Raw genomic sequence first — 20,973 nt, forward strand, 5'->3', positions numbered from 1 at the left:
GGGATTTGTAATCTTTGAAAAAAATCTGCGTTTTATCCTTCTGCATGTGCTGAAATTGGTTCAGCAAGTCTGCGTATGCGAACAGTACCTTCCAGAGAACAACTTTGCAATTCGGAGCTTCTGCGCAGGAACAACCCTTATAGGAGTTTTGAGCACAAGTCATTTCTGACTTCAGGTGACTTGTCTAACTTGTAGAGTTGCAGAACTTATGAGACTTGCAGAGTACCAGAACTTATGTAACTTGATCAACTTTTGGAGCTTTGTGTGATTTGAGGCTTAAGAGACTAAGCTTTAAGCTTAGTAAAAAAAATTGTCGAATTGTAGGGGGGGCATTTTTTCTGACGCTGATTGCTGACGCAGCATGCCGCAGCAACAAACGTCAAGATTTTATAGCTTAAGCTATTAAGTAAGATTTTCAAGCTTACTTAAGCTTTTGAATTAAGCTTAAACTTTTGAAGTTATGAGAGCTTATCTCTGTTTGTTGACGACTTGAAGAAGAGGATGTAGAAGTGGTCCTCCGTCGTTGCAGGCTGGTCCTTAGCAATCAGAGGCTGGAAATAGAGGTTCTTGACCACCAGGAATCCACCCGTATCGACCGTTTGCGATGAGATTGACCGTAGAGCTCGATCGTTCCAGGAGCTCCGCCTTCGCACAAGATGGATAGCGATTGGAAGCTCTCGATCTCAGCTTCGCTTTGATACTACTGGTGCACAGATTGGATGCCGTATGCTCGCGTAGTGAATGCCGGAAGGTCCCCAAGAACAAAAGAACTCTACTTTTTGCACAAAACTCAAGGTAAAAAGCATGCACGTCATGAACAAGAGACCAATTGGGTGCAATCTCCCCCCATGCCTTATGTGCGCGCTCCACAAAGCATGTATTTTTATGTATTAATCATCTTCAAGCTCAAATAATAGCCCAAATTACAAAATAGCACGTTTTTGGCTTTTGAGTTTGCTTTAGCACAAAATAGAAATAAAGCTAATGGGTGGCGCCCAAAGAGTTAGGCGTTCCCAATACAATGTCCAAATACAAATATCATAATCGTGCATCCATGCGCATACAAAATAATAAATAAATATCCAACGCCTCAATAAATAGGCGCGACAAAATATAGGCGCCATGCCTAAGGTATGTGCCCATCAAAATATAAGTGATAACTCGAATACTCGCTATCCTCCAATGCTTTCCTCCACCATTGCTGCTATCTCTACACATCAACTGAAGCATTCACAATCGTTAGTAAAATAACACAATTAAACTGACAAAAGTGAATACCTAGTAGTCTTCAGCTACATAAAAAAATCAACTGGTTAGAAATCAATCCTAACCTTAATTTATTACGAGTGCGCACTCTAAACTCATTAATGTTTATTAATTTAATATGTATTTTACAGAATCACCCGCTATGGAATCACCATGTACACACTAAATTAATGAAACGCCTGAAAAGCATAGGCGTCCCCATCAACTTCTTGCACAAAGAATCCTCTTTATGTATGAGCCCCGGTCAACAAAGTTTACGGAATCCACCATAAAACCTCACGGAATCCACCGTGGCACGGAATCCACCGTGAGATATGCCTCCTGGCATCAGACTCCCATGAACCCAGCAACAACAACATATCTTATGCCTTTTGTACAAGACAACAATGAGAAGAGACCCATGCATCGTGATGAGGTGGATGCTATAAGTTGGACACTTATAGTTATTGGATTATATCAGGGCTTCACTCAATTCATGCAGCAAAGATATATATTCAAAGTAATACTACACGTTGTCTAGCAACCAAGAATTTATACACCACAAGAAATGCTAGAATATTAGTTGATTGTCCTGCGGAAATGTGCATTGAGCTTTCACGAATGACAAATATGGAATCACATAATGTTATCAAGAATGCACCTTATGTTGAGCAACTTCAACAATTAAGAGATCAGTGGCTAGCATTTGGTTCTCCACCAAAACCCCAATAAGGGCTTTCTAAGACAAGCTCTCAAAGAGTACCATGGCAGGTAATCATATATAAGCTTACCTTCTTTTTTTGTGAAGATTAGTGTGATGCTCTTTCTTTTGTTCTATGCTCACTATTTTGATCTTTTTTTTGCAGAGATTTGTGGCATACATTGGAGAAAATTGTGTATCTAGAGATTGCCATATGATTGTTAGCTCCCAAGAAATATTTGATAGTTGGATCAAAATCATGAAGAGATACTCTAGAGGTGAACTTATATTCCAAGAGGAGAGTTCGAGAAAAAAGGGAAGGCAACCTTCTCCTGCTGCATTTCGTTGCCTTATGGGTTTAAAGGATGGAGACATCCTTACACTACAAGAGGAGATCAATGAAGGTCATATCCTTTTTCTTAGAAACAAATGGGATAAGGAAGATATGATTGACATGGAAACAAGGGCTAAGCAAATCAAGCAAGATAGGGTCCTAAAGGAGGAATTAGTCACTCTTTTCAATGCTTCAGTTCCAGAAGTAGCGCTGTGATGAAGACTTGGGAAGAGCTTGTTGATGATTATGATATCAATGATGAAGTCTACACAAAGATTTTAGGCATTTGCAATGATTGGGTATCAAAGAAGCTCACACGTGGAGCTGATGCAGGGTCCCTACCAAATGGAGCAAAAGATATTGTGAACTTCCTAATTGGAAAAAAGTAAAATCCTCTTCAATCCTCCACTACTTCCCCTTGGCGTGTATATGTTGTCAAATGCAATCTAGAAACCTTTGATCTTATACATAATGTTTACAGAGATCCAATTATCATTGGGGTTGTTGTTCTTGATGCAGCACATGGGGTTGAGGGAATGAAATGGGACTCTATAAAGTTTGGAAAGGTTGTATCCACTCTACTACAAATGACATGTGAACCTAAACAATTCATGTTGTTATCATTTCTTGATTGAAAGCAAATGGTAGCTTTGAAAAATGCTCTTGAAAGCATTTCTTGCAAGTATCGCATGCTAGTTGGTAGTGTTGACTTCCTACCAATGGATAGAACGTTTGCTTTTGGATCTATAGATTCTTTTGTGGTTTTGACATTAGTGACCATGGGGAAAAGCTTCATCAAATTTGAGTGATATATAAACAATGTCAACAAGCCTTCCATTTTGGACTTTGAAGGCTTGGACAAGGAGTGCAATGATGAAGATCTTGAAGAAGAACAAAGGATTGCAAAGGCCATTTTGAGAAAAAAAAATGAAAGTTATGGAAACTACAATCAAAAGCATTCAATGATGCTCATGAGGTTGTATTTGATGTATATGCAAGTGGACTTGCATCTAAGGTGGCATTGATAAATCATATGAAGACTATTGCAGTGGTTTGCAACACTCCAGAGCAAAGAGAGGTTGAAGCACAATTGTGGAGGTCCATGAGAGTGCCAAACAAAATTCAAACTCCCAAGAGGTTCCGCTTACTGAAGTTCAAGTTCTTGAAGTACCACCCGAGGGCATAGAAGAATCAAGCCAAGATATAGCAAGTCTAATTATGAAAGAGAAATTAAGGGCTACTTCAGGTGTTTAAACTCCGTTCCTTCTCCTTTCATCAAGGAAGACACATTGATGTAATTTTGATTTTTTTCTTGAGAAGTTACTTCCATTAGCATTTGCAATATTTTCTTTCTTTGATGATATTAATTAAAGAAACTATGTCTTTGGTTTTTTCATTTTTTATAAAAGGTACCAAGCATGTTTGGTTTAAAATTTTTATTTAAGTAAATATTTTACCAAATCGATATTAAAGAGCTCATTAAAATTTATCATCCTTTGTAAGGATTACTATTTAATTGTAATCTAGTGTGTAACAATACTTATCATAATGAAAAGTTTGGGCTAGTAATGCAAAATTTACTTAAGTCTATTTTAGATCTTATTTCAATTAAACTCTTATATGTGTTGTGTTATGATATTGTCATGTTAGTTTTGGTTAGATTTGTCCACATGGTCAAATCTCTTATCTCTTATAGCCTCTTTTACTATATCACTAGTGTATGTCTATGCATGTACCTTAGGATGAGGAAGCCAACAATATATTGCACACCCCAAAAAAGATTCATTGCACCTCCCAAAGGAGTTTTACCTCAGTTATAAATATTGCAACAAAGATTTCTCTCCAATGTATCTTTTGAGATGTGTATATGGAATATTAAGGTAAAATCCTTGTTACAATTCGTGAGTTTAAATATCTATGGGATATAACTAGTTCAAAAATAGAATGGTTAGCCCTTAAGAATAAACTATGAAAACTTATTCAAATAAAGTATAACTTATCTCAATTAAATTGTCATGTGTCACTTATATGTGACATAGTTTTGGTCACATGGTCAAAAGTATCATATTTAAATTTTCTTTTAATAATTAGGACTAATAAACATCTTCTTTGTACATGCCATTTTGAAGGCCTTTTTAAAAATTGAGTATGTTAAATATTATAATGATAATATAATTTGTGCAACTAATTACAAGAATCTATTGTTAGTATCTCAAGTATACTTATAACTAGCGATAAAAAGTAGATATAGAAAAATGACTTTATTAGAATATATTTTACTTCAAAAAATTTATCATATATATTTTTTTCACCTCATGATATTACTTTTGATTAGATTTGACCACATGGTCAACTGTCTCTTTTCTTAAGACATCATTTTTTAAGTAGTACCTATTTATGTATTTATCAATGTGAAGTTAAATTGCTTTAGTGTTCTATGCCAGTTTATAGCTCAAAAATTAGGTAGAATGATGAGGAAGTAAATGAATCTAATGTGCTTCTTTTTCTTCTTTGTAACTTCAACTAAGACATCTATGGTTGGATATCTAGCAGATTCAACAACAGTAGAGCACGATGATGTGATTGATGCTTCCTTGATAAGAAATGCAACACAATTATGTGTAATACTTGATCTCAATGTTCTTTTACAACGATGCTTTGCTAAGTCTAAAAGGTTTCAAAGCTTTCAAATGGGAAAGCAATGGCTTGTTCTTCGACCAAGATGTATGGAGTTTCTTGAAGCCTTATTTGCAAGATTCCAAGTGGGAGTTTGGTCAACACCTTTACATAAGAATGTCATGGCATTTATTAAGTGCTTGGAGATCCATGTAAAAAGGAAATATCCTTTCTTCATGATTTGGGGCCAAGAACAATGTCATAGACATCAACTGAAAATCATATATAGGCCACATAAGATGGGAGTAGAAGCAATGTTCAAGCCTCTGAAGTATGTATGGGATCAATATGGAGATGTTTGTCAGCATACCAAGACTATTCTCATAGATGATAGTCCTTACAAAGGATGTCCAAATCTTGTTGAGAATTGCATTTATCCAAAAAAAATTGATATTGATCATGAAGACTCTATCTTGATCAAAGAACTTCTACCATACTTGACTCGCTTAAGCAAATACCATGATGCACGTGAAGTCAAAAGTTTGATCGATATGGACAAGATCCAGTTCAATATGGACATGAATTGTATGCTCAATTCAAGGTTGTCATTGATGAATGGACTAGAGCAGAGAATGATGGTATTTCATCTTTATCATCAGCACCGCAAGAGACCATCACTACAACACAATGCCGCCATACACGCGTCCATTACACGCGAAAAGTTACGGGCGCGTGTATGGTCGTTTATACTTACAGCAATATCGGGCGCGTGTATACATGCATGTAACAGCGCGTGTATAATTGCATGTGAGGGCGCGTGTATTTGCGCGTTAAGTCTGTCATAATACACGCTCTGTTACACGCGACACAGAGCCTAACTACAGAAATCCATTTCTTTTCAAAACAGAAAACCATTAAGTTTTAAAAATGTCATTGTGCATTGCAGTGTTTACAAACCATTACAAAATCCCACTACATGCACTTACAACAACGTAATATATTGAAAAATATATCTTCATATGGTTATTGAAAGACAAAGTATACAATAGAAATGTCATAAATTTGGAACAATACAGTGATGGATTGGTTAGGGTTCGATCTCATCTTCAATAAGATCCATCCTTGCCAAACGATCAACATCAATATCCATTTGATCAATTTGTAAGGCTATGATTAAATTTATTCTACTATCGCTATTTTGCCCATTGATAATGGTACCGATGCCTTGATCATTCTCATCATCATCACCATCATCCTCAATGGAAGGGTCATCCTCATGATCATGAGAAATGGCACGCTCATCCTCATTATCATGATCATCTACATTGGCATGTTCGACATCATCTTCTTTGCGGCTTGCCACATCCTCCATATGCTCCATATCAGTGAATGTATTATACATTACTTTGGAACGTGGTGCAATAGGGATGACATACCACCATTTACTGTCATGCACCATTGGCAGATAGATAACCTGCTCAAATACACATAATTCATTAATTAATTAGCATATCAAAAGTCAAGGGGTGCGCGAGCTTAGATATATATGTACATGAAACACATTTGTAAAAAAATGCATACCTGCTCACATTGTTGTGGCAATACGAGCCTATCTTTCTTTGTTTGCCAAAACTTTGTAGAGTCAATAGTTACATAGCCACTTGCATGGCGTTTTATCGTTGCGTTAGGCCCTTTTTCCACCACGTTCATTTGCCATTTGACATCCAAAACAGACACAAAGAAGCGGCGAAAGTCAAGTCTATATATGTCTTGGATTGTGCCACAATAATCATCCATTTTTCCATTGGCTCCCTCAAAGCTACTAATGACACCGCAATCTTGTGTATTCCTCTTTTCATCTATTCTTTGTGTTCGAAAATGCTTGCCTTCACACCATATAGCATTGAACATAGTGCACTGGTCCAAAATATAAGCAATATCTATGTAAGCAATTAATGTGAATAAATATGAAAAGCCAATCACTTACAAAGAATGCAAATTTACATTTGTTCTATGTACCTTTAACATGCATCCTCGTGCATACTCCCATTCTTCCGCCGTGATATGCAGCCCCTCATCTCTCTCTGCTCTCTCCATTTCCTCATGCAACCAATCAACATGAATATCATTCGGAAGTGTTGCTAGATGATTAGGGTACGCCTTACGAGAGCCATGTTGCCTCCGAAAGAGAGCTCTGTCTGCTTGCCTTTTTGTCTTTGCATCCTCGTATCTTGTAACCCATCTGCTCATCACATCACTATTAAGGATGCAAGTGAAATTAGATCATCAATCAATGTTCTCTCAATTACTTTGCTCTGTCCTTTTCCTTGAGGCACAATAGACGTCATCCTCAAGTCCTCTTCATTGCTCCATAGTCGCGGCAAAGAGCTATCCACCTGATCAAGAAATTCTGATATATATACAAGAGACTCTTGTATCAACCAACCCTCAGCCATGCTTCCTTCGGGCCTTGCACTTTGCCTCACAAAGTCTTTTAAGGTCTTCATGAAGCGCTCTAGGAAGAACATCCAACGGGCATGCACAGTGCCACATAAAGCAATTTCATCCACTAAATGCACAATGAGATGTAGTTGACTTGTGAGAATGGTTCGCGGAAAAGTCTCCTCTACCATACAAACCACCTCCACTGCCATAACACGCGCATCATCCAATGTGGCTGGATCAATTGCTTTGGAACTAACATATCTGAAAAATAAATGCACTGTACGTTATACCTCATGCACATTCATTTTGCAAGGTATAATGAAGGGTGATCTTACATGGGATTTACATACCTCACAAGCTCGCCCATCTTATAAATACATCTTTTCAAACTCCTGTCTGCACAATGGTCGATGGTAGTAGGTAGTATGAACTGCGCACATAAGAGCACATGTATATTTGGGTTAGGGCATTACAAAATTTAATTTCAACCTACAATAATTGGAAAACACTTACTTGGAGCATCTTGTGCCAATCGTGGGACTTCAACCCATGTAGTTGCTCAACCCCTCTTTTCTTAGTGGTTGTAAACGCTCCCTTCAACGATCTCATGCATCCAGTGGGAGTACGCAAAGTGGTGATGGCTTGCTTTACCTGCTTCTCCTCCTTCTTTGATATAATCCAGGGAGCAGGCGGAAGACGAACGTGCCCACCCTCCTCTCGTGGCCAAGCTTGACGCATACGTCCTGCGACCTGCAAGTCCTCCCGTACGCTAACATTGTCTCTTTTACCAATAACATGTTCCCAAATACTAGATCCCACATTCTTGAAGATGTGCATGGGATCAAGAAGATGGTTGATCTTGAGATGGGTCCAATATGGTAGCCGGAAAAAAATGGAGTACCTACACAAGGGATTGCAGACTGTCATCTTTATTCCAACTTTAGAGACTACACAAAACAAGATTGAAAACAATGGAGATGTACCTGTTCATGCCATCTGGAGGAAGAACATTTGAAGACTCCCAAATACGCTTCCAATCTTTTGCACGAAGTGTCTGTGGATGAATGTTCCTCTTACTAGGAGCATATTTAGGGTGATCTGATGGGAGAAATCGATGATGATTATCGAATATGGTCTTACACAAACCATCAGCATACTCATGTACCAATGAAGGGCCACATATAGGACATGCATGTTTACCCGATGTCCTCAAACCTGTTAAAATAAAAAAAAAGTTAGAATAATAAAGTCAATAGTTATAATTGATATAGCTAGTAGTATTAGAGTCGGGAGGTAGTTAGAATTCTTACCAGAACAATCGCTGTATCCTGGAAAGTCATGCATTGTCCACATCAACACTGCTTTTAAGTCGAAGTGTCGAGAGGAGGGAGGCCTACTAATGTCCACTACCGCAACACCTCTCCATAGTTCCTCCAACTCATCAATCAACGGTTCAAGATAAACATCCATATGCTTGACTTTATGTTTCCCTGGAATCAGAAGGGATAACATAAGATGTCCCTTCTTGATCGCCATTGATGGTGGAAGGTTGTAATTCACCAACACAACCGGCCACACACTGTATGCGGTGCTCTTGAAACCAAACGGATTCACTCCATCCATACCTAGGCCAAGTCTCAAGTTTCTGGGCTCTGTTTTAAAGCTGGGCCACTCATCTTCAATATGCTTCCAAGCAGGAGTGTCTGCAGGAATTCTCCACATGCCATCATCCGATCGATGCGAGGAATGCCATGACATGAGCTCTGCTATGGATTTGCACTTGAACATGTGTTTGATGCAAGGAATTATAGGAAAGTGTCGCAAGACTTTACGAGGTACATCAAAACTCTTCACATCTGTTCTATACCTTGCTTCACCACAAGTGGGACACTGTCGAGCCTCCTTATGCGTCCCACGAAAGAGAATGCAATCATTGACGCATGCATGTATGCGATCATAATCCAATCCTCCAAGAGATGTCACATAGCGCCTCGCTTTGTCTCTTGAGGTGGGTAGTCTATTCCCCTTTGGAAGCATGTTTGATAATAGCCTGCATCCAATATCATCAATTAGCCCATAACCCTAAACCCTATACTGTAAACCAAAAACCACTAACTCAAATTTGCAAGTTACAATGCTTACTTCAATAATGCGTCAAGACTTGCATTGCTCCATCCATAAACTGTTTGTATATTGAGTAGTTCAAGTGAAGCACGTAAAATAGAGAATGTGCACCCTTCAAAAACCGGTGTCGATGAAGCGTTGTAGAGATGCTCTTGTTCCATATCATTGTCGTCCACACCTTTGCGATCATCCCTAAAAAGATTCCGCACCATGTCATTAAACACTTCCTCTTCCACAACTTCGTGGGGTGCAGGGCTATTGTCATCCCTTTCCCACTCATCTCCGACAACAGATCCCGAAGCTCCAGCATCATCTCGTCGACGCTTTGCATGCTCTCGCCGTGCGTATGGCACCATGTTAGGGTGTGGTACTGCATCCTGCTTCAATCATAGTATATATATTACAACGCGCTCCATTAATTTGCACACCATGAGTTATTTTAATACTTTCAATTCACATCTTCTCACCTCTAAACCTGTTTGAATCCATTCTCCATACATCGAGATGTGATTCAATGTAATTCGACACGCTCGTACAATGCACCCTTGACATCGATTACACGTACACTTGATCCTTTGTGCCAACCACACGTCGCGATCACGATGACGCATTGTCTCATCCTCACCAGAACTGCTTGAAGAGGATGATGACATGCTATGTCCAAAATAACCAATACAGAAGTAGGATCAGTTTTTAGTAAAATCATACACATCCTATGCACAAAACAATGGATACACAAGAACAATCAGTTTTTAAAAAAAGTATAAACAGTCTCTGTGTCGCGTGTACAGGCGCGTCTACAATGTATTCTGCTGCGCTTTTACACGTGCTTTTACACGCGTGCTTTTTGCGTTTACCTACCGCGCGCGTCGCTTTCTTTCTTTCAAAAGCCCTCTTTCAAAACACTTCTTATTCTTCTTTCTTTGTCGCTACAGTACCTCTGCCTCCAGCTCTTCCAAACCCCCGAACCTGCCTCTTCCAACCAGCCTTCTCCCTCTTGGACTACCCAAAAGAAGCAAAGGGTGCAGACAACACAGAAAGGGAGAGAGAAGCAAGAATCAACGAACTCACTTTTCAAAGACTTTTCAAAGAGGTTGGTTGTCGTTTGTTTGTTTTGGCAAATCTGTCGCTTTCTTTATTTCCACCCGTGCTATGTGTACTTGAAAGCGACAGAGGATAGAATTCACACACATTGTATATGTGCTTAACTATTTATTTCTTGACAAACGACATCCGTCAAGATAGAGGAAAGAGAGAAGAAGGAACCCTTGTGTATGTGTTTAGTCATTTCTCCCTTGATGGACAATGTCCATCAAGATAGAGGAAAGAGTTTTTGTTTTTCATGAATTTCGTCACTAATTCGAAATGAACTTCTTCTTTTGGCTTATGATCTTCTACTAATTCGATGTTTGGTATTGTAAGAGATATGTTTATTTTCTAGAATGGTAGATATATGTTGTAGGTTATATATTGTAGGAGATATATTGAGGAGATATATTGTAGGAGATATGTTTATTTTTTATATGCATGTTTTGCTTAGTTCATTGAGGCGGAATTTCGATGCTTTGCAGATTCTTCATGGATCCAGGCTCTTCCTCCGATCCGTGGGCATACGCCACTTGGATGATGGAGATGATAAACCATTTTGGGCGCCATCCTAATCCAGTGGAGCTGACAGAGTATATGTATGCCCATCCTCCTCCTAGACTCCCAGGTCACACCGCGCCCCCAAGTACACAAGCCTCTCCACTGCCGTCTACGCCTGCGAGTCCGGCGAGACGTACCCCTGCGCATACACGCTCACCGAGGAGACACACCCCTGCATGGACACACTCACGCACACCCTCCTCTGTACCGTCACGTGAGGGCTCACGGCCACCATCACGTGCTCCCTCACAGCCACAGTCACGTACACAGTCACGTGCAGCCACCCCTAGTCATGGCTACTCCCGCAGTACAGATGAGAGCCGACGCCGCAGTAGGGAGAGCGGGAGTGGAGGATTATGTGGCGGGTGCTTTGGTGGGGGGGGTAGTAGGGCACGCGGTGAGAGAGGGCATGGAGGGAGGCATGTACGAGGAGACAGTGAGGAGTCGGAGGAGGCGAGAGAGGTGGAGGGAGAGATTTTCTACGATGTTATGGATAGGGGCGGGGTAGTCATGGATGCGAGAGGGAAAGAGGTGATGGAGTATATGCGGGGGGTAGTTTCAAACATGTATAGAAACTGTTTTGTAAAATTTAAAGATCAAGATAGCCGGTTAGTTAGGGAGGTCCTAGATAGTGTACATAGTCGGTACCCCAATCCCCCACGAGCGACATTCTCGGATGTATGGGGAAGGACGCGAATAAGGGAGATCTTAAGTAATAAAAGATCTCACCTTAAGAAACTCGCGTACGATGATGGGGTGAATGTAGCTGCGGGTGGCTATCCTTGTGAGAAACCTGCCACTGCCCACAAACGCGAGTGGAAGGAGGCAAAGAAGCGCGCAGAGCGAGGCGTGAAGAGCAGGCAGCATGTGGAGGCACGACGGATCCAGATGGAGACCATTGGATCGTCGCATTTCGGATCTGGCGGCGTCGAGTCGTGGGAGGCAGAGTTCGTAAGTAACTTGCCTCTTTATTTGATTGTTTGCCAAATTCATTGATTCTATGATTGTTTTGATCTTACAAACTATCTTGATTATGTTACAGCGACGGGTTATGGGGAGGAGGCCCACAGCCCACGAGACTGGGTATGCTCGCCGCAATAGCAGACGTGACACGTGGGCCATCTTCAGAAACGAGGGACGTATTACGGATGCGCAGTTTGACGCGGCCATGAGACCATACGGTCGACAGGTACTTGAAAACTCTAAATGAATGATTTCGGTTTATTTAATTACATATATATGTATACTTACATACGGTATATTTCTTGAACAGGCACAAGCTGCTGATGCTCCTACCCCTGATGATCCAGCCGCCACTGCTGATGTTCGTGCCACTGCTCCTGGTGGAGGCGAGCACCACTCATCGAAATATACCGATGCGAGCTCCTCTGATCATGGAGAGAGCACAGGGTCCTCATCATCCTCTGATTAGCTTTCAGAATACTGTAGGATGTGGTTGTACAAAAATTTCTTGTAACTGAAGCCATGGGCTTTTTTGCACCTAGCTCCCTATTTGACTTTGTATATATTTGTTCCTAATTAAAGCCATGGGCTATTTTGACATATGGACTCCCTTGTACACAAATGTATCATGTATTGACAATGTATTGAATCATGAGTCTTGAGTCGTGTATTAAGTTTTAGATAGTAATATTGAATCGTGTATTCATAGAGAGTGAGTCTTGATTCGTGTCTTGAAATCTAAATCGCTCTTTTTTTATGGTGCAATGCACCAAAAAAAAAATCCAGAGAGTGCCTTTGGGTGGCTGGATGCTGGAACAGCATCCAGGCACCCAAAAGCACTCTCTGGATTTTTTTTCCCCTCTGTAATCGCGTGTATAAGCGCGTGTCATCTGTCAAAATCGCGTATATTTGCGCGGATAGTCTGTTAGATTCGCGTGTAAATTTACAGCAAAACTGCGCAGAACGCGTGTATGGGGTCGTGTATTCATGCGACTGGCTGTCACTGTACACGCGCTTTTACACGCATGTCTCTGGCCGCGATGATACACGCGCTATTACACGGGCCTGACACTTTTTTTCCCAAGTCATTTTGTGCGGCTAGGAGCGCGGGTATGAGCCCGATCCCTTGTAGTGCATGATTGATAAAGATGGTATATATGTTCAATCTTAAATTACTTCTTGCTTCAAGAGACCATCTATTATACAAACATCCTCAACAAATGCTTCACGTCATCCGTCTCTTACATTGAACAGCTCACAATTATTCATGTTGAAGCAAACTCCTTTAGTCTCTACTTTGAAATATATGGAAGCAATGCAACTTGCTCATGAGTTAGGATATCACAAACATTTCATAAATGGTATTGCAGCTAAAAGTTTTATACAAAATCTACAAAAATTGTATTTTTTCAATATACATGATGTAACAAGAAGGCGCTGACTCTATATGGATTAATTTTGACTTTCATAATAGATATATCCCTTACATTAAAGGCTTTTGCATGGCTATGAAATATATGCTTGTTAGAAATTTAAAGTGTTTTATGTAATTACCTTGGTGTTTCTAAACACCACCAATATAAATGAGAGAATCTACTTGATGTTTCTTATTGTTTCAATAACATTAGTTAATTGTATTGAAATTTCTTATAAAGTGGTTTAGATCCTATTTTGTACTTTATGATAGTCTACTATACAAACATACTCAACAAATGCCTCGCATCGTCTATCACTTACATTGAACAACTCACAATTATCCATGTTGAAGTAAACTCCTTTAGTCTCTACTTTGAAAGATATGGAAGCAATGCAATTTTCTCATGAGTTAGGATATTAAAAACATTTCATAAATGGTAGTGTAGCTAAATTTTTTATACAAAATCTACAAAATTTGTATTTTTCCAATATACATGATTAACAAGAAGGCGCTGACTCTATATGGACTAATTTTGACTTTTATAATAAATATATCCCTTACATTAGATTATTTTGTATGGCTATGAAATATATGCTTGTTAGAAATTTAAAGTGTTTTATATACTTACCTTTGTGTTTCTAAACACCACCAATATCAATGAGAGAATCTACTTGATGTTTTTTATTCTTTGAGTAACATTAGTTAATTGTGTTGAAATTTTTTATAAAGTGGTTTAAATCCTATTTTGTACTTTATAACCATCTACTATACAAGCATACTCAACAAATACCTCACATCATCTATCACTTACATTGAACAACTCACAATTATCCATGTTGAAGCAGACTCCTTTAGTCTCTACTTTGAAAGATATGGAAGCAATGCAACTTGCTCATGAGTTAGGATATCACAAACATTTCATAAATGGTAGTGCAGCTATCTACAAAAGTTGTATTTTTCCAATATACATGATGCAACAAGACAGTGACTCTATATGGACTAATTTTGACTTCCATAGTAAATATATCCCTTACATTAAGGGCTTTTGCATGGCTATAAAATATATGCTTGTGAAAAATTTAAAGTGTTTTGTGTAGCTTCCTTGGTGTTTTTAAACGCCACCAATATCAATGAGAGAATCTACTTAATGTTTTTTATTCTTTCAATAACATTAATTAATTGTGTTAAAATTTCTTATAAAGTGGTTTAAGTCCAATTTTGTACTTTATGTCTTAGCTAACAAATAAATCTTGATTGATTATAAAATTTATGTCTATTTCTTTGGAAACACAAATCATTGGTCAAATGTTAAATCTTTAGTCTTAGAAAAATCATAAACTTCTAGCTTGGTATATAAATCTTCATTTTATGATATGAAAATTCATTTAGCTAGTCAAAGTGTGAAACTTGTTAATTTTGGCCAAAGTCAATATCCATCTTGTCCATATATTGTTAAGATAGATAGAAATTTTGAATAAAAGATATTTATATATCATGCATATACATACAAAAAATGTAAATGGGGTGAGCAATTATTTGACATACTTGTGTCTATTGGTTTACACAGGAAATGAACCATCACATCATAGGTTATCCAAACTTATTACGATATGGTATTAGATCAAGTTATTAAACCACACCTAGTTAGTGGTGACTCTTTTAAGGTCCTAGTTCATGAAACTTATGCATGTCACTTTAAATGATGCTATATCTAAAAGAAAAAACTCGTATTATAATATCTTCAAATCCATAACATAATAAATTTTGGCCATGATAATATATTTTCATACAATGTTTAAGGCTCTTGTATTCTAAATTCTCTCTCCACTCCATCAAACCTTTGTATTCTTACATTAAACTTGGAAATTTCCTAGGTATATACTAGTTAAGCCTCCTTCATGTTTCCACCACCATACAACATCATATTTTGTTAGTATGCTAGAAAAGATAGAGGTGAAATCCAAATCTCATAACAGCCACATAGCTTACATTCATCATTTAAGCTCTCAAGATGTGTGATCTCATATTTGTAACATACAAAGTGCCCTTTAACGATAAACATAAACATAGTGCTCTTTTTTATTCACAAAAGTAAGACATTCATTCAAAGTGGGACTTGGGAAATTCCCAAAATCTCTAATATGGTGTTAAAGGCACAAAAAAGTGGAAAAGCTCCAATAGTATGTCTCATGATAGATAGAGAAAGAAACCTATGCAGTAGAATTGGGCTAAAGAAAATTGGTACACCTATGGATTGGGTGGTCACGGAGAACGGTGAGAAATCACCCAAGGACATGATTTTTGGTACGGTGATACCTCGAGACTTGCCATGGATGTATGCAATGGTGAAGTTATAGAAAATGCAAATGTCTCAGTGGATGTTTTGGATGTAGAATATGTAAATGTGAATATTCATGATGAAATTGTGGAAGAATGTGATATTGTGCAACCCATGCTTGTTACGGCCAGAAATGAATCTTTGGAAAATATGCAAGTCAACACAATGAAGGGTAATGGATATGACACTAAGAAAGTGAAATAAATGGATAATACTTGTAGCTTGGAGTATACATAGTTAGTTGAACTCAGTTGGTGCATGAGCATATCTATGACTCTCATGCACTTGTAGTTGTACAAATGAATAGTGCATGGTCAATGAAGTCTAGACAGCCATGCTAAGGCCTACTATGGCACAACCTTCCTTGAGTATTTGAAGAGACTAGTAGAGATTTATATAGCAATTGTACATGATGCTTATTGTAGGAACCTCCACCAAGGTTGCATCATATCAAGGTAGCTCTAGGCCTGTATACTACATCAAGCTAGATGGGTGCACTCATCTCCTCCTCGTTAGCAATCCTTATTGAGAGTTTTCATGCCGTTTGTAGCCTCCCCTAGCATTTCTAGTGGAAGTGCTAGTTACTTGACATTGTGATCACCTTCAAACAGAAGAAATCATAATTATGCTTCAAAGAGGTCCAAGTAAAAGGATTTAACACAAGTTATAAGTGTATATTTTAATGAGTTAGGGCCACACCAAGATAAACACTTCTATCCACTGTAGAGAATACATTCTAAAGAGAGGCAACCAAATTGTTTCAAACATTTCAACTAGCACTCGCTTAATGTATTAAGTTTATGAGCATCATGCAAGGCTTGCATTATTAAGAAAACTTATCTTGATTGATTTCAATCCATGTAAAACTTGCATAAATTTGTCATGTTGATACAATCTTGGGTTGTAATTAATAGCATCTTAGCATTGAACAAAAAGGCGCTTCACATGAACTTGTTTAGTCAAGTGATAGCTTGCACCACCTCTTATATGCAACGAAATCGCAAACAACGATGTACTCTATTGATACGTGAGTGAGTAACTCGAAATACTGAAGCTCTTCTCCATCTCTTACTTTTCTTCTCTTCATCCCATCTAAGTAAGAGGTTGAGAAAGAGTTTATGAGAAAGTGGGAAAGGGGACGAGATGAATTTTTTGAATACTAAAAAGGTGGCACCCGGATAACATACCCATAAGTTTCTCAAAACCATATGATGTGACCTATCATTGGAAAGCACTTGAAAAATGGAATCTATTGAGCTATAGAGCACTCGATTTGGAGTTATAGTGTTCAAGTTATGACAAATCCAAAGATTTTACCACGTGTCCCAAACTTATGGGAAATTCCCGTATTCCCCAATATGATGTGGTCTCCTTTTTCTCCTTTTCTGTCAACAATGGCTATGCTTAATGTGGATGTGGGATTGAGGTGTTTCCTTATGGAGATAATATCACTTGGAGCAAGGAATCATCTTTGATCCTTTAAGCTTTTGATTACAATGTAAAAAGGTACATTGGTGAGTTCACAACACCTCTTGGTTTGTAGTAGAGTATAAGATGACTATATTAGAGACAGTTTGTTAATGATGTTGAAGATTTTGAAAGAATAGATATTTGGTTTAATGTCGTAATACTTGTGCCCTAACCCACAACATTTTGGTTTTATTGTCAAGATAATGGGAAATATCAATTGACGAGGCTCTCAAATTCTTACCATATGGCATATTAGACACTACAATAAAAAGGCCTCATAGACGCACTTTTAGACGTGATTTTTGAATATAGAGAAAATATTACGGGTACGTCTATCCGCCCGTCTATTTGCACGTCTACAGTGTCACGTCTATAATCGCATGCATGAATGAATTTACATGCAAAAATAGACGCGCAATAGATGCACATATACACGTGTGAATACAAGCGCATAATAAACCAAAATTTCTATTTATTTAATTTATTTTGTGCATCTATTAGTGCATCTATTTGGCAGTTAGATGGGCATATAGATACGCTTATAGATGCGCTTTTATAAGCACCCGTAGACGCGAATGGAAAACAAAAAAACTCATTTTTAAAAAAAGATATTTATTTTTTAAAAAATTTGAATTATCTAGCGCATGTAAGCGCGTGTACTCTGCATTGTAGACGCGCTTATAAACGCGTGTTTATAACGAATCTGAAGAAGAAACATCTTCACTAGTACCACCATGGCTACTAGTGTTGCTATCCCCCTCCTCGCTATGCTCCACATACACACACAAAAGATCAAGGTTGCTTACGTAGACATGGTGGAGAAAAAATTATAATTAGCTATACTTTTAATAGGAAAGTAAGAAAAACATACCTCCTCTGGCTTTAGAATCCTCATAGCCCGGTTGTATTGGTCCTCAGTGATGGGACCCTCCTCATAGAAGTGAAGCCATGTGGCTGCGCGGTTATAGCCTCGATGGTAACCTGCCTCTCTAGGAGTAGGTATCCTACCAACAATAGTAGTCTACAAAACAATTATGATGTATACAAACAATTATGAGACACAATGTATTAGAACAAATTATATAAAGAATTGAAATAAATATAAATTTTAAAAAACTAGAAATCAAAATATACTTACAAACTCTGCCTCCCACGACTCTCTGCCGCCCAATCCGTAATGCGACGATCCCATGGTTTCCATTTGGATCCATCGCGCCTCTGTGTGCTGGCGACTCTTCACTTTCTCTGCTGCTTTCTTCTTGGCTTTCTTTCACTCTATGCGGTGGCACATAGGTGGTTGGCTATAGGCTCCACGCCCCTCCTCCTGCCTCCGCAGTGAGTCCCTGGCACGTGTCATGAGGTGGGATCTTTTGTTGTGAAGCAAATCCCTCACTTTTGTGCGTCCCCAATCATCCGAGAATCGCTGACCCTCAGGATTTGGGTACCTCCTATGGACTGCCCTCAACACCTCCTGCCACAAGCCGCTTTTCTGATTTTTGAAGTAGATGAAACAATCTTTATACATCGCATGCACGACGCTCCTCATGTACGCCATTACATCCCTTCCTTCATCATCATGGAAGATGCCACCAGTATCTGTAACACTATAGTACTGGCGTACTGGCTCCTCTACGTGATCTACTGGTGAGGGTGATCGCTCGCCACCTCCTAGGCAAGCCCCACACAAGCCTCGTCCTCCCCCTCCACACTCCCTCCTCCCTCTCTATCGACTACCCTCTGCCTTGCTGGATGCACGTGCTTCTGTAGATGCACGTGCATCGGGGCTGACGCTTGTGCTTCAGCCGATGCACGTACATGTGTTGTACGTGGAGTACCCGCATGTGGAGTACCTGCAATTGGAGTACCTGCATATGGAGTATCTGCATGTGGAGTATCTGCAATTGGAGTTTGGGAAGTAGTGCCAGGCAAAGACGTTAGAGGCGTTTCAAACATGACGCTGAATACCTCGTCTACTATGGGAGAGCGGCCAAGGTGTTTGGTAATCTCTTCCATGAAGTCTTCCCTACTAGGAAAACCTCCAAAAAATGCATTGATCCCCCTCCCAAACGAGGCCAATGTATCATTCATGTGATCCAAATCCGGGTCATTGCTAGATGAACTAGGATATGACATCTGCAAAAAAAACACAGGAAAAAGACAAATTTGTTTGCATAAAGAAAATCATATATTACCTTCATCCATACTTAAACATTTTCAAAGAGCTTTCTTTAGATATCGAGCATAAAACTTAAGTGCTAACGCTTCTCATAAACAAGAAAACTGATAAACACAAACATGGGATTGGTCACATTCATCATTGCAAAAATATATTGTTTTTTATCAGACCTGGGAGAGCTGGCGCGTGTATGACCGCGTCTAAATTGCAGGTTAGATGCGCTCTCAGACGCGTTCCTAAAGTCAACCCTCTGTCCAACGCATCTATATTCACATATGAGATGCAGTATAGACGCGTTGTCAGATGCATATTCCAGGTCAATGCTCTGGCGCGCACGTGTATCATCGCGTATAGACTGCAAAGCACATGCGCCAGCACACGAACTCTGAGACGCGTCCTCAGATGCAATGAGGGAAAATATTTTTTCACGTCTATACCTGCGTCTACACTGAAATGTAGACGTGCTGGCAGACACGCTCAGTCGGCTGATTCTAGTCCGACGATTGCCATTGATGATTTACAAAATGCAATACATAATATAATCAGAAATCCTAATACACAGGCAGAGCAGAGAGAGAAAGAGAGAGACATATATATATATATATATATATATATAGAGAGAGAGAGAGAGAGACTCACCTTGGGTGTTAGGTGTGGCGGGTGGTGGCGCTTCTGCCTTCTCCTTCTTCCTCTCCTTGGTAAGTTACCCTCCCTTGATGCTTGCTTGCTTGCTTACTGCTTCTTCTTGTTCTCCTCTCTATTTTTCTCTCTTTCTTCCTCTCCTTGGCTTTCCTTTTTCCCTTCTTGTGTGTTTGAAATGAAAGTAGAGGTGAGTCATGAGGAGGTGAGGCATGAAGAGACTAGGTGAGGCATGAAGAGACTGCATGTCGGCTAAACTCAAGCTTCAGAACCGCAAAAAACGAAGGAAAGGAAAGGCACAATTTGAAAAGAAATGATTTAAGTATGGTTTGAATTTTGACGTGTGCATCTATTTTGGCATGTATATGCGCGTCTATTGTTCATGTAAACGCGAGTATAGATGCGAACATAGACGCATAAATAGATGCGTATGTAAACGCGGATATAGACGCACATTTAGGCTTTATCATAATTTTTTGTTTTTAAGATAAGTTTTGATAGTGAATTTTTATTATAAGTTTTAATGTATTTATGATGACTTTTGTGTATTTATAATTGAGATCTTAGAATAATTAATACGCTAGCTTAAAGTTTTTATGTAAATATATGAATGACAAATATTTTGATGTTGTCATGAATTAGGTTTAATCATGTCGTCGTCATCACCTTGTGCGGTGCATGCTAATGAGTCAACGAGCACATCCTCAAGTGAGGATGAAACATTACGTTATCATAATCGAGATGCATGGCTACGATGAAAAATTAAATGCATGTGTGATCGTTGTCGAGGGTATATTTTTCGAGCACGTCGAATTGTAATGTCACACCTCAGCTTGTATGGAGAATGGGACCGAGAAAA

General features: G+C 39.0%; 2 protein-coding genes across 2 annotated transcripts in view; both read right to left on the reverse strand.

The window, feature by feature from the left end:
• LOC148028437 (uncharacterized) overlaps window positions 1-20,973 on the reverse strand; it is a 137,549-nt gene that overhangs the window by 18,210 nt on the left and 98,366 nt on the right. The window lies entirely within an intron of this gene.
• LOC148028439 (uncharacterized) lies at window positions 8,786-9,625 on the reverse strand. The gene is made up of 3 exons (XM_087689033.1): window positions 9,483-9,625; window positions 8,901-9,390; window positions 8,786-8,830 (listed from the first exon to the last, which is right to left on the reverse strand). The coding sequence occupies exons 1-3, from the start codon at window positions 9,623-9,625 to the stop codon at window positions 8,786-8,788; spliced, it is 678 nt and encodes a 225-aa protein (XP_087545159.1).

Source organism: Lygodium microphyllum, chromosome 12, assembly GCF_053477565.2.
Source record: "Lygodium microphyllum isolate KBCC chromosome 12, Lygodium_microphyllum_v1.1.10, whole genome shotgun sequence".
NCBI lineage: Eukaryota > Viridiplantae > Streptophyta > Polypodiopsida > Schizaeales > Lygodiaceae > Lygodium > Lygodium microphyllum.

Coding starts and splice junctions, on each gene's coding strand:
- LOC148028439 (XM_087689033.1), bottom strand. CDS start 9,625: ATGGAACAAGAGCATCTCTACAACGCTTCATCGACACCGGTTTTTGAA. Junction 9,391..9,482: donor AGTCTTGACGCATTATTGAA/GTAAGCATTGTA, acceptor TATTGGATGCAG/GCTATTATCAAACATGCTTC. Junction 8,831..8,900: donor GTGTGTGGCCGGTTGTGTTG/GTGAATTACAAC, acceptor TTCTGATTCCAG/GGAAACATAAAGTCAAGCAT.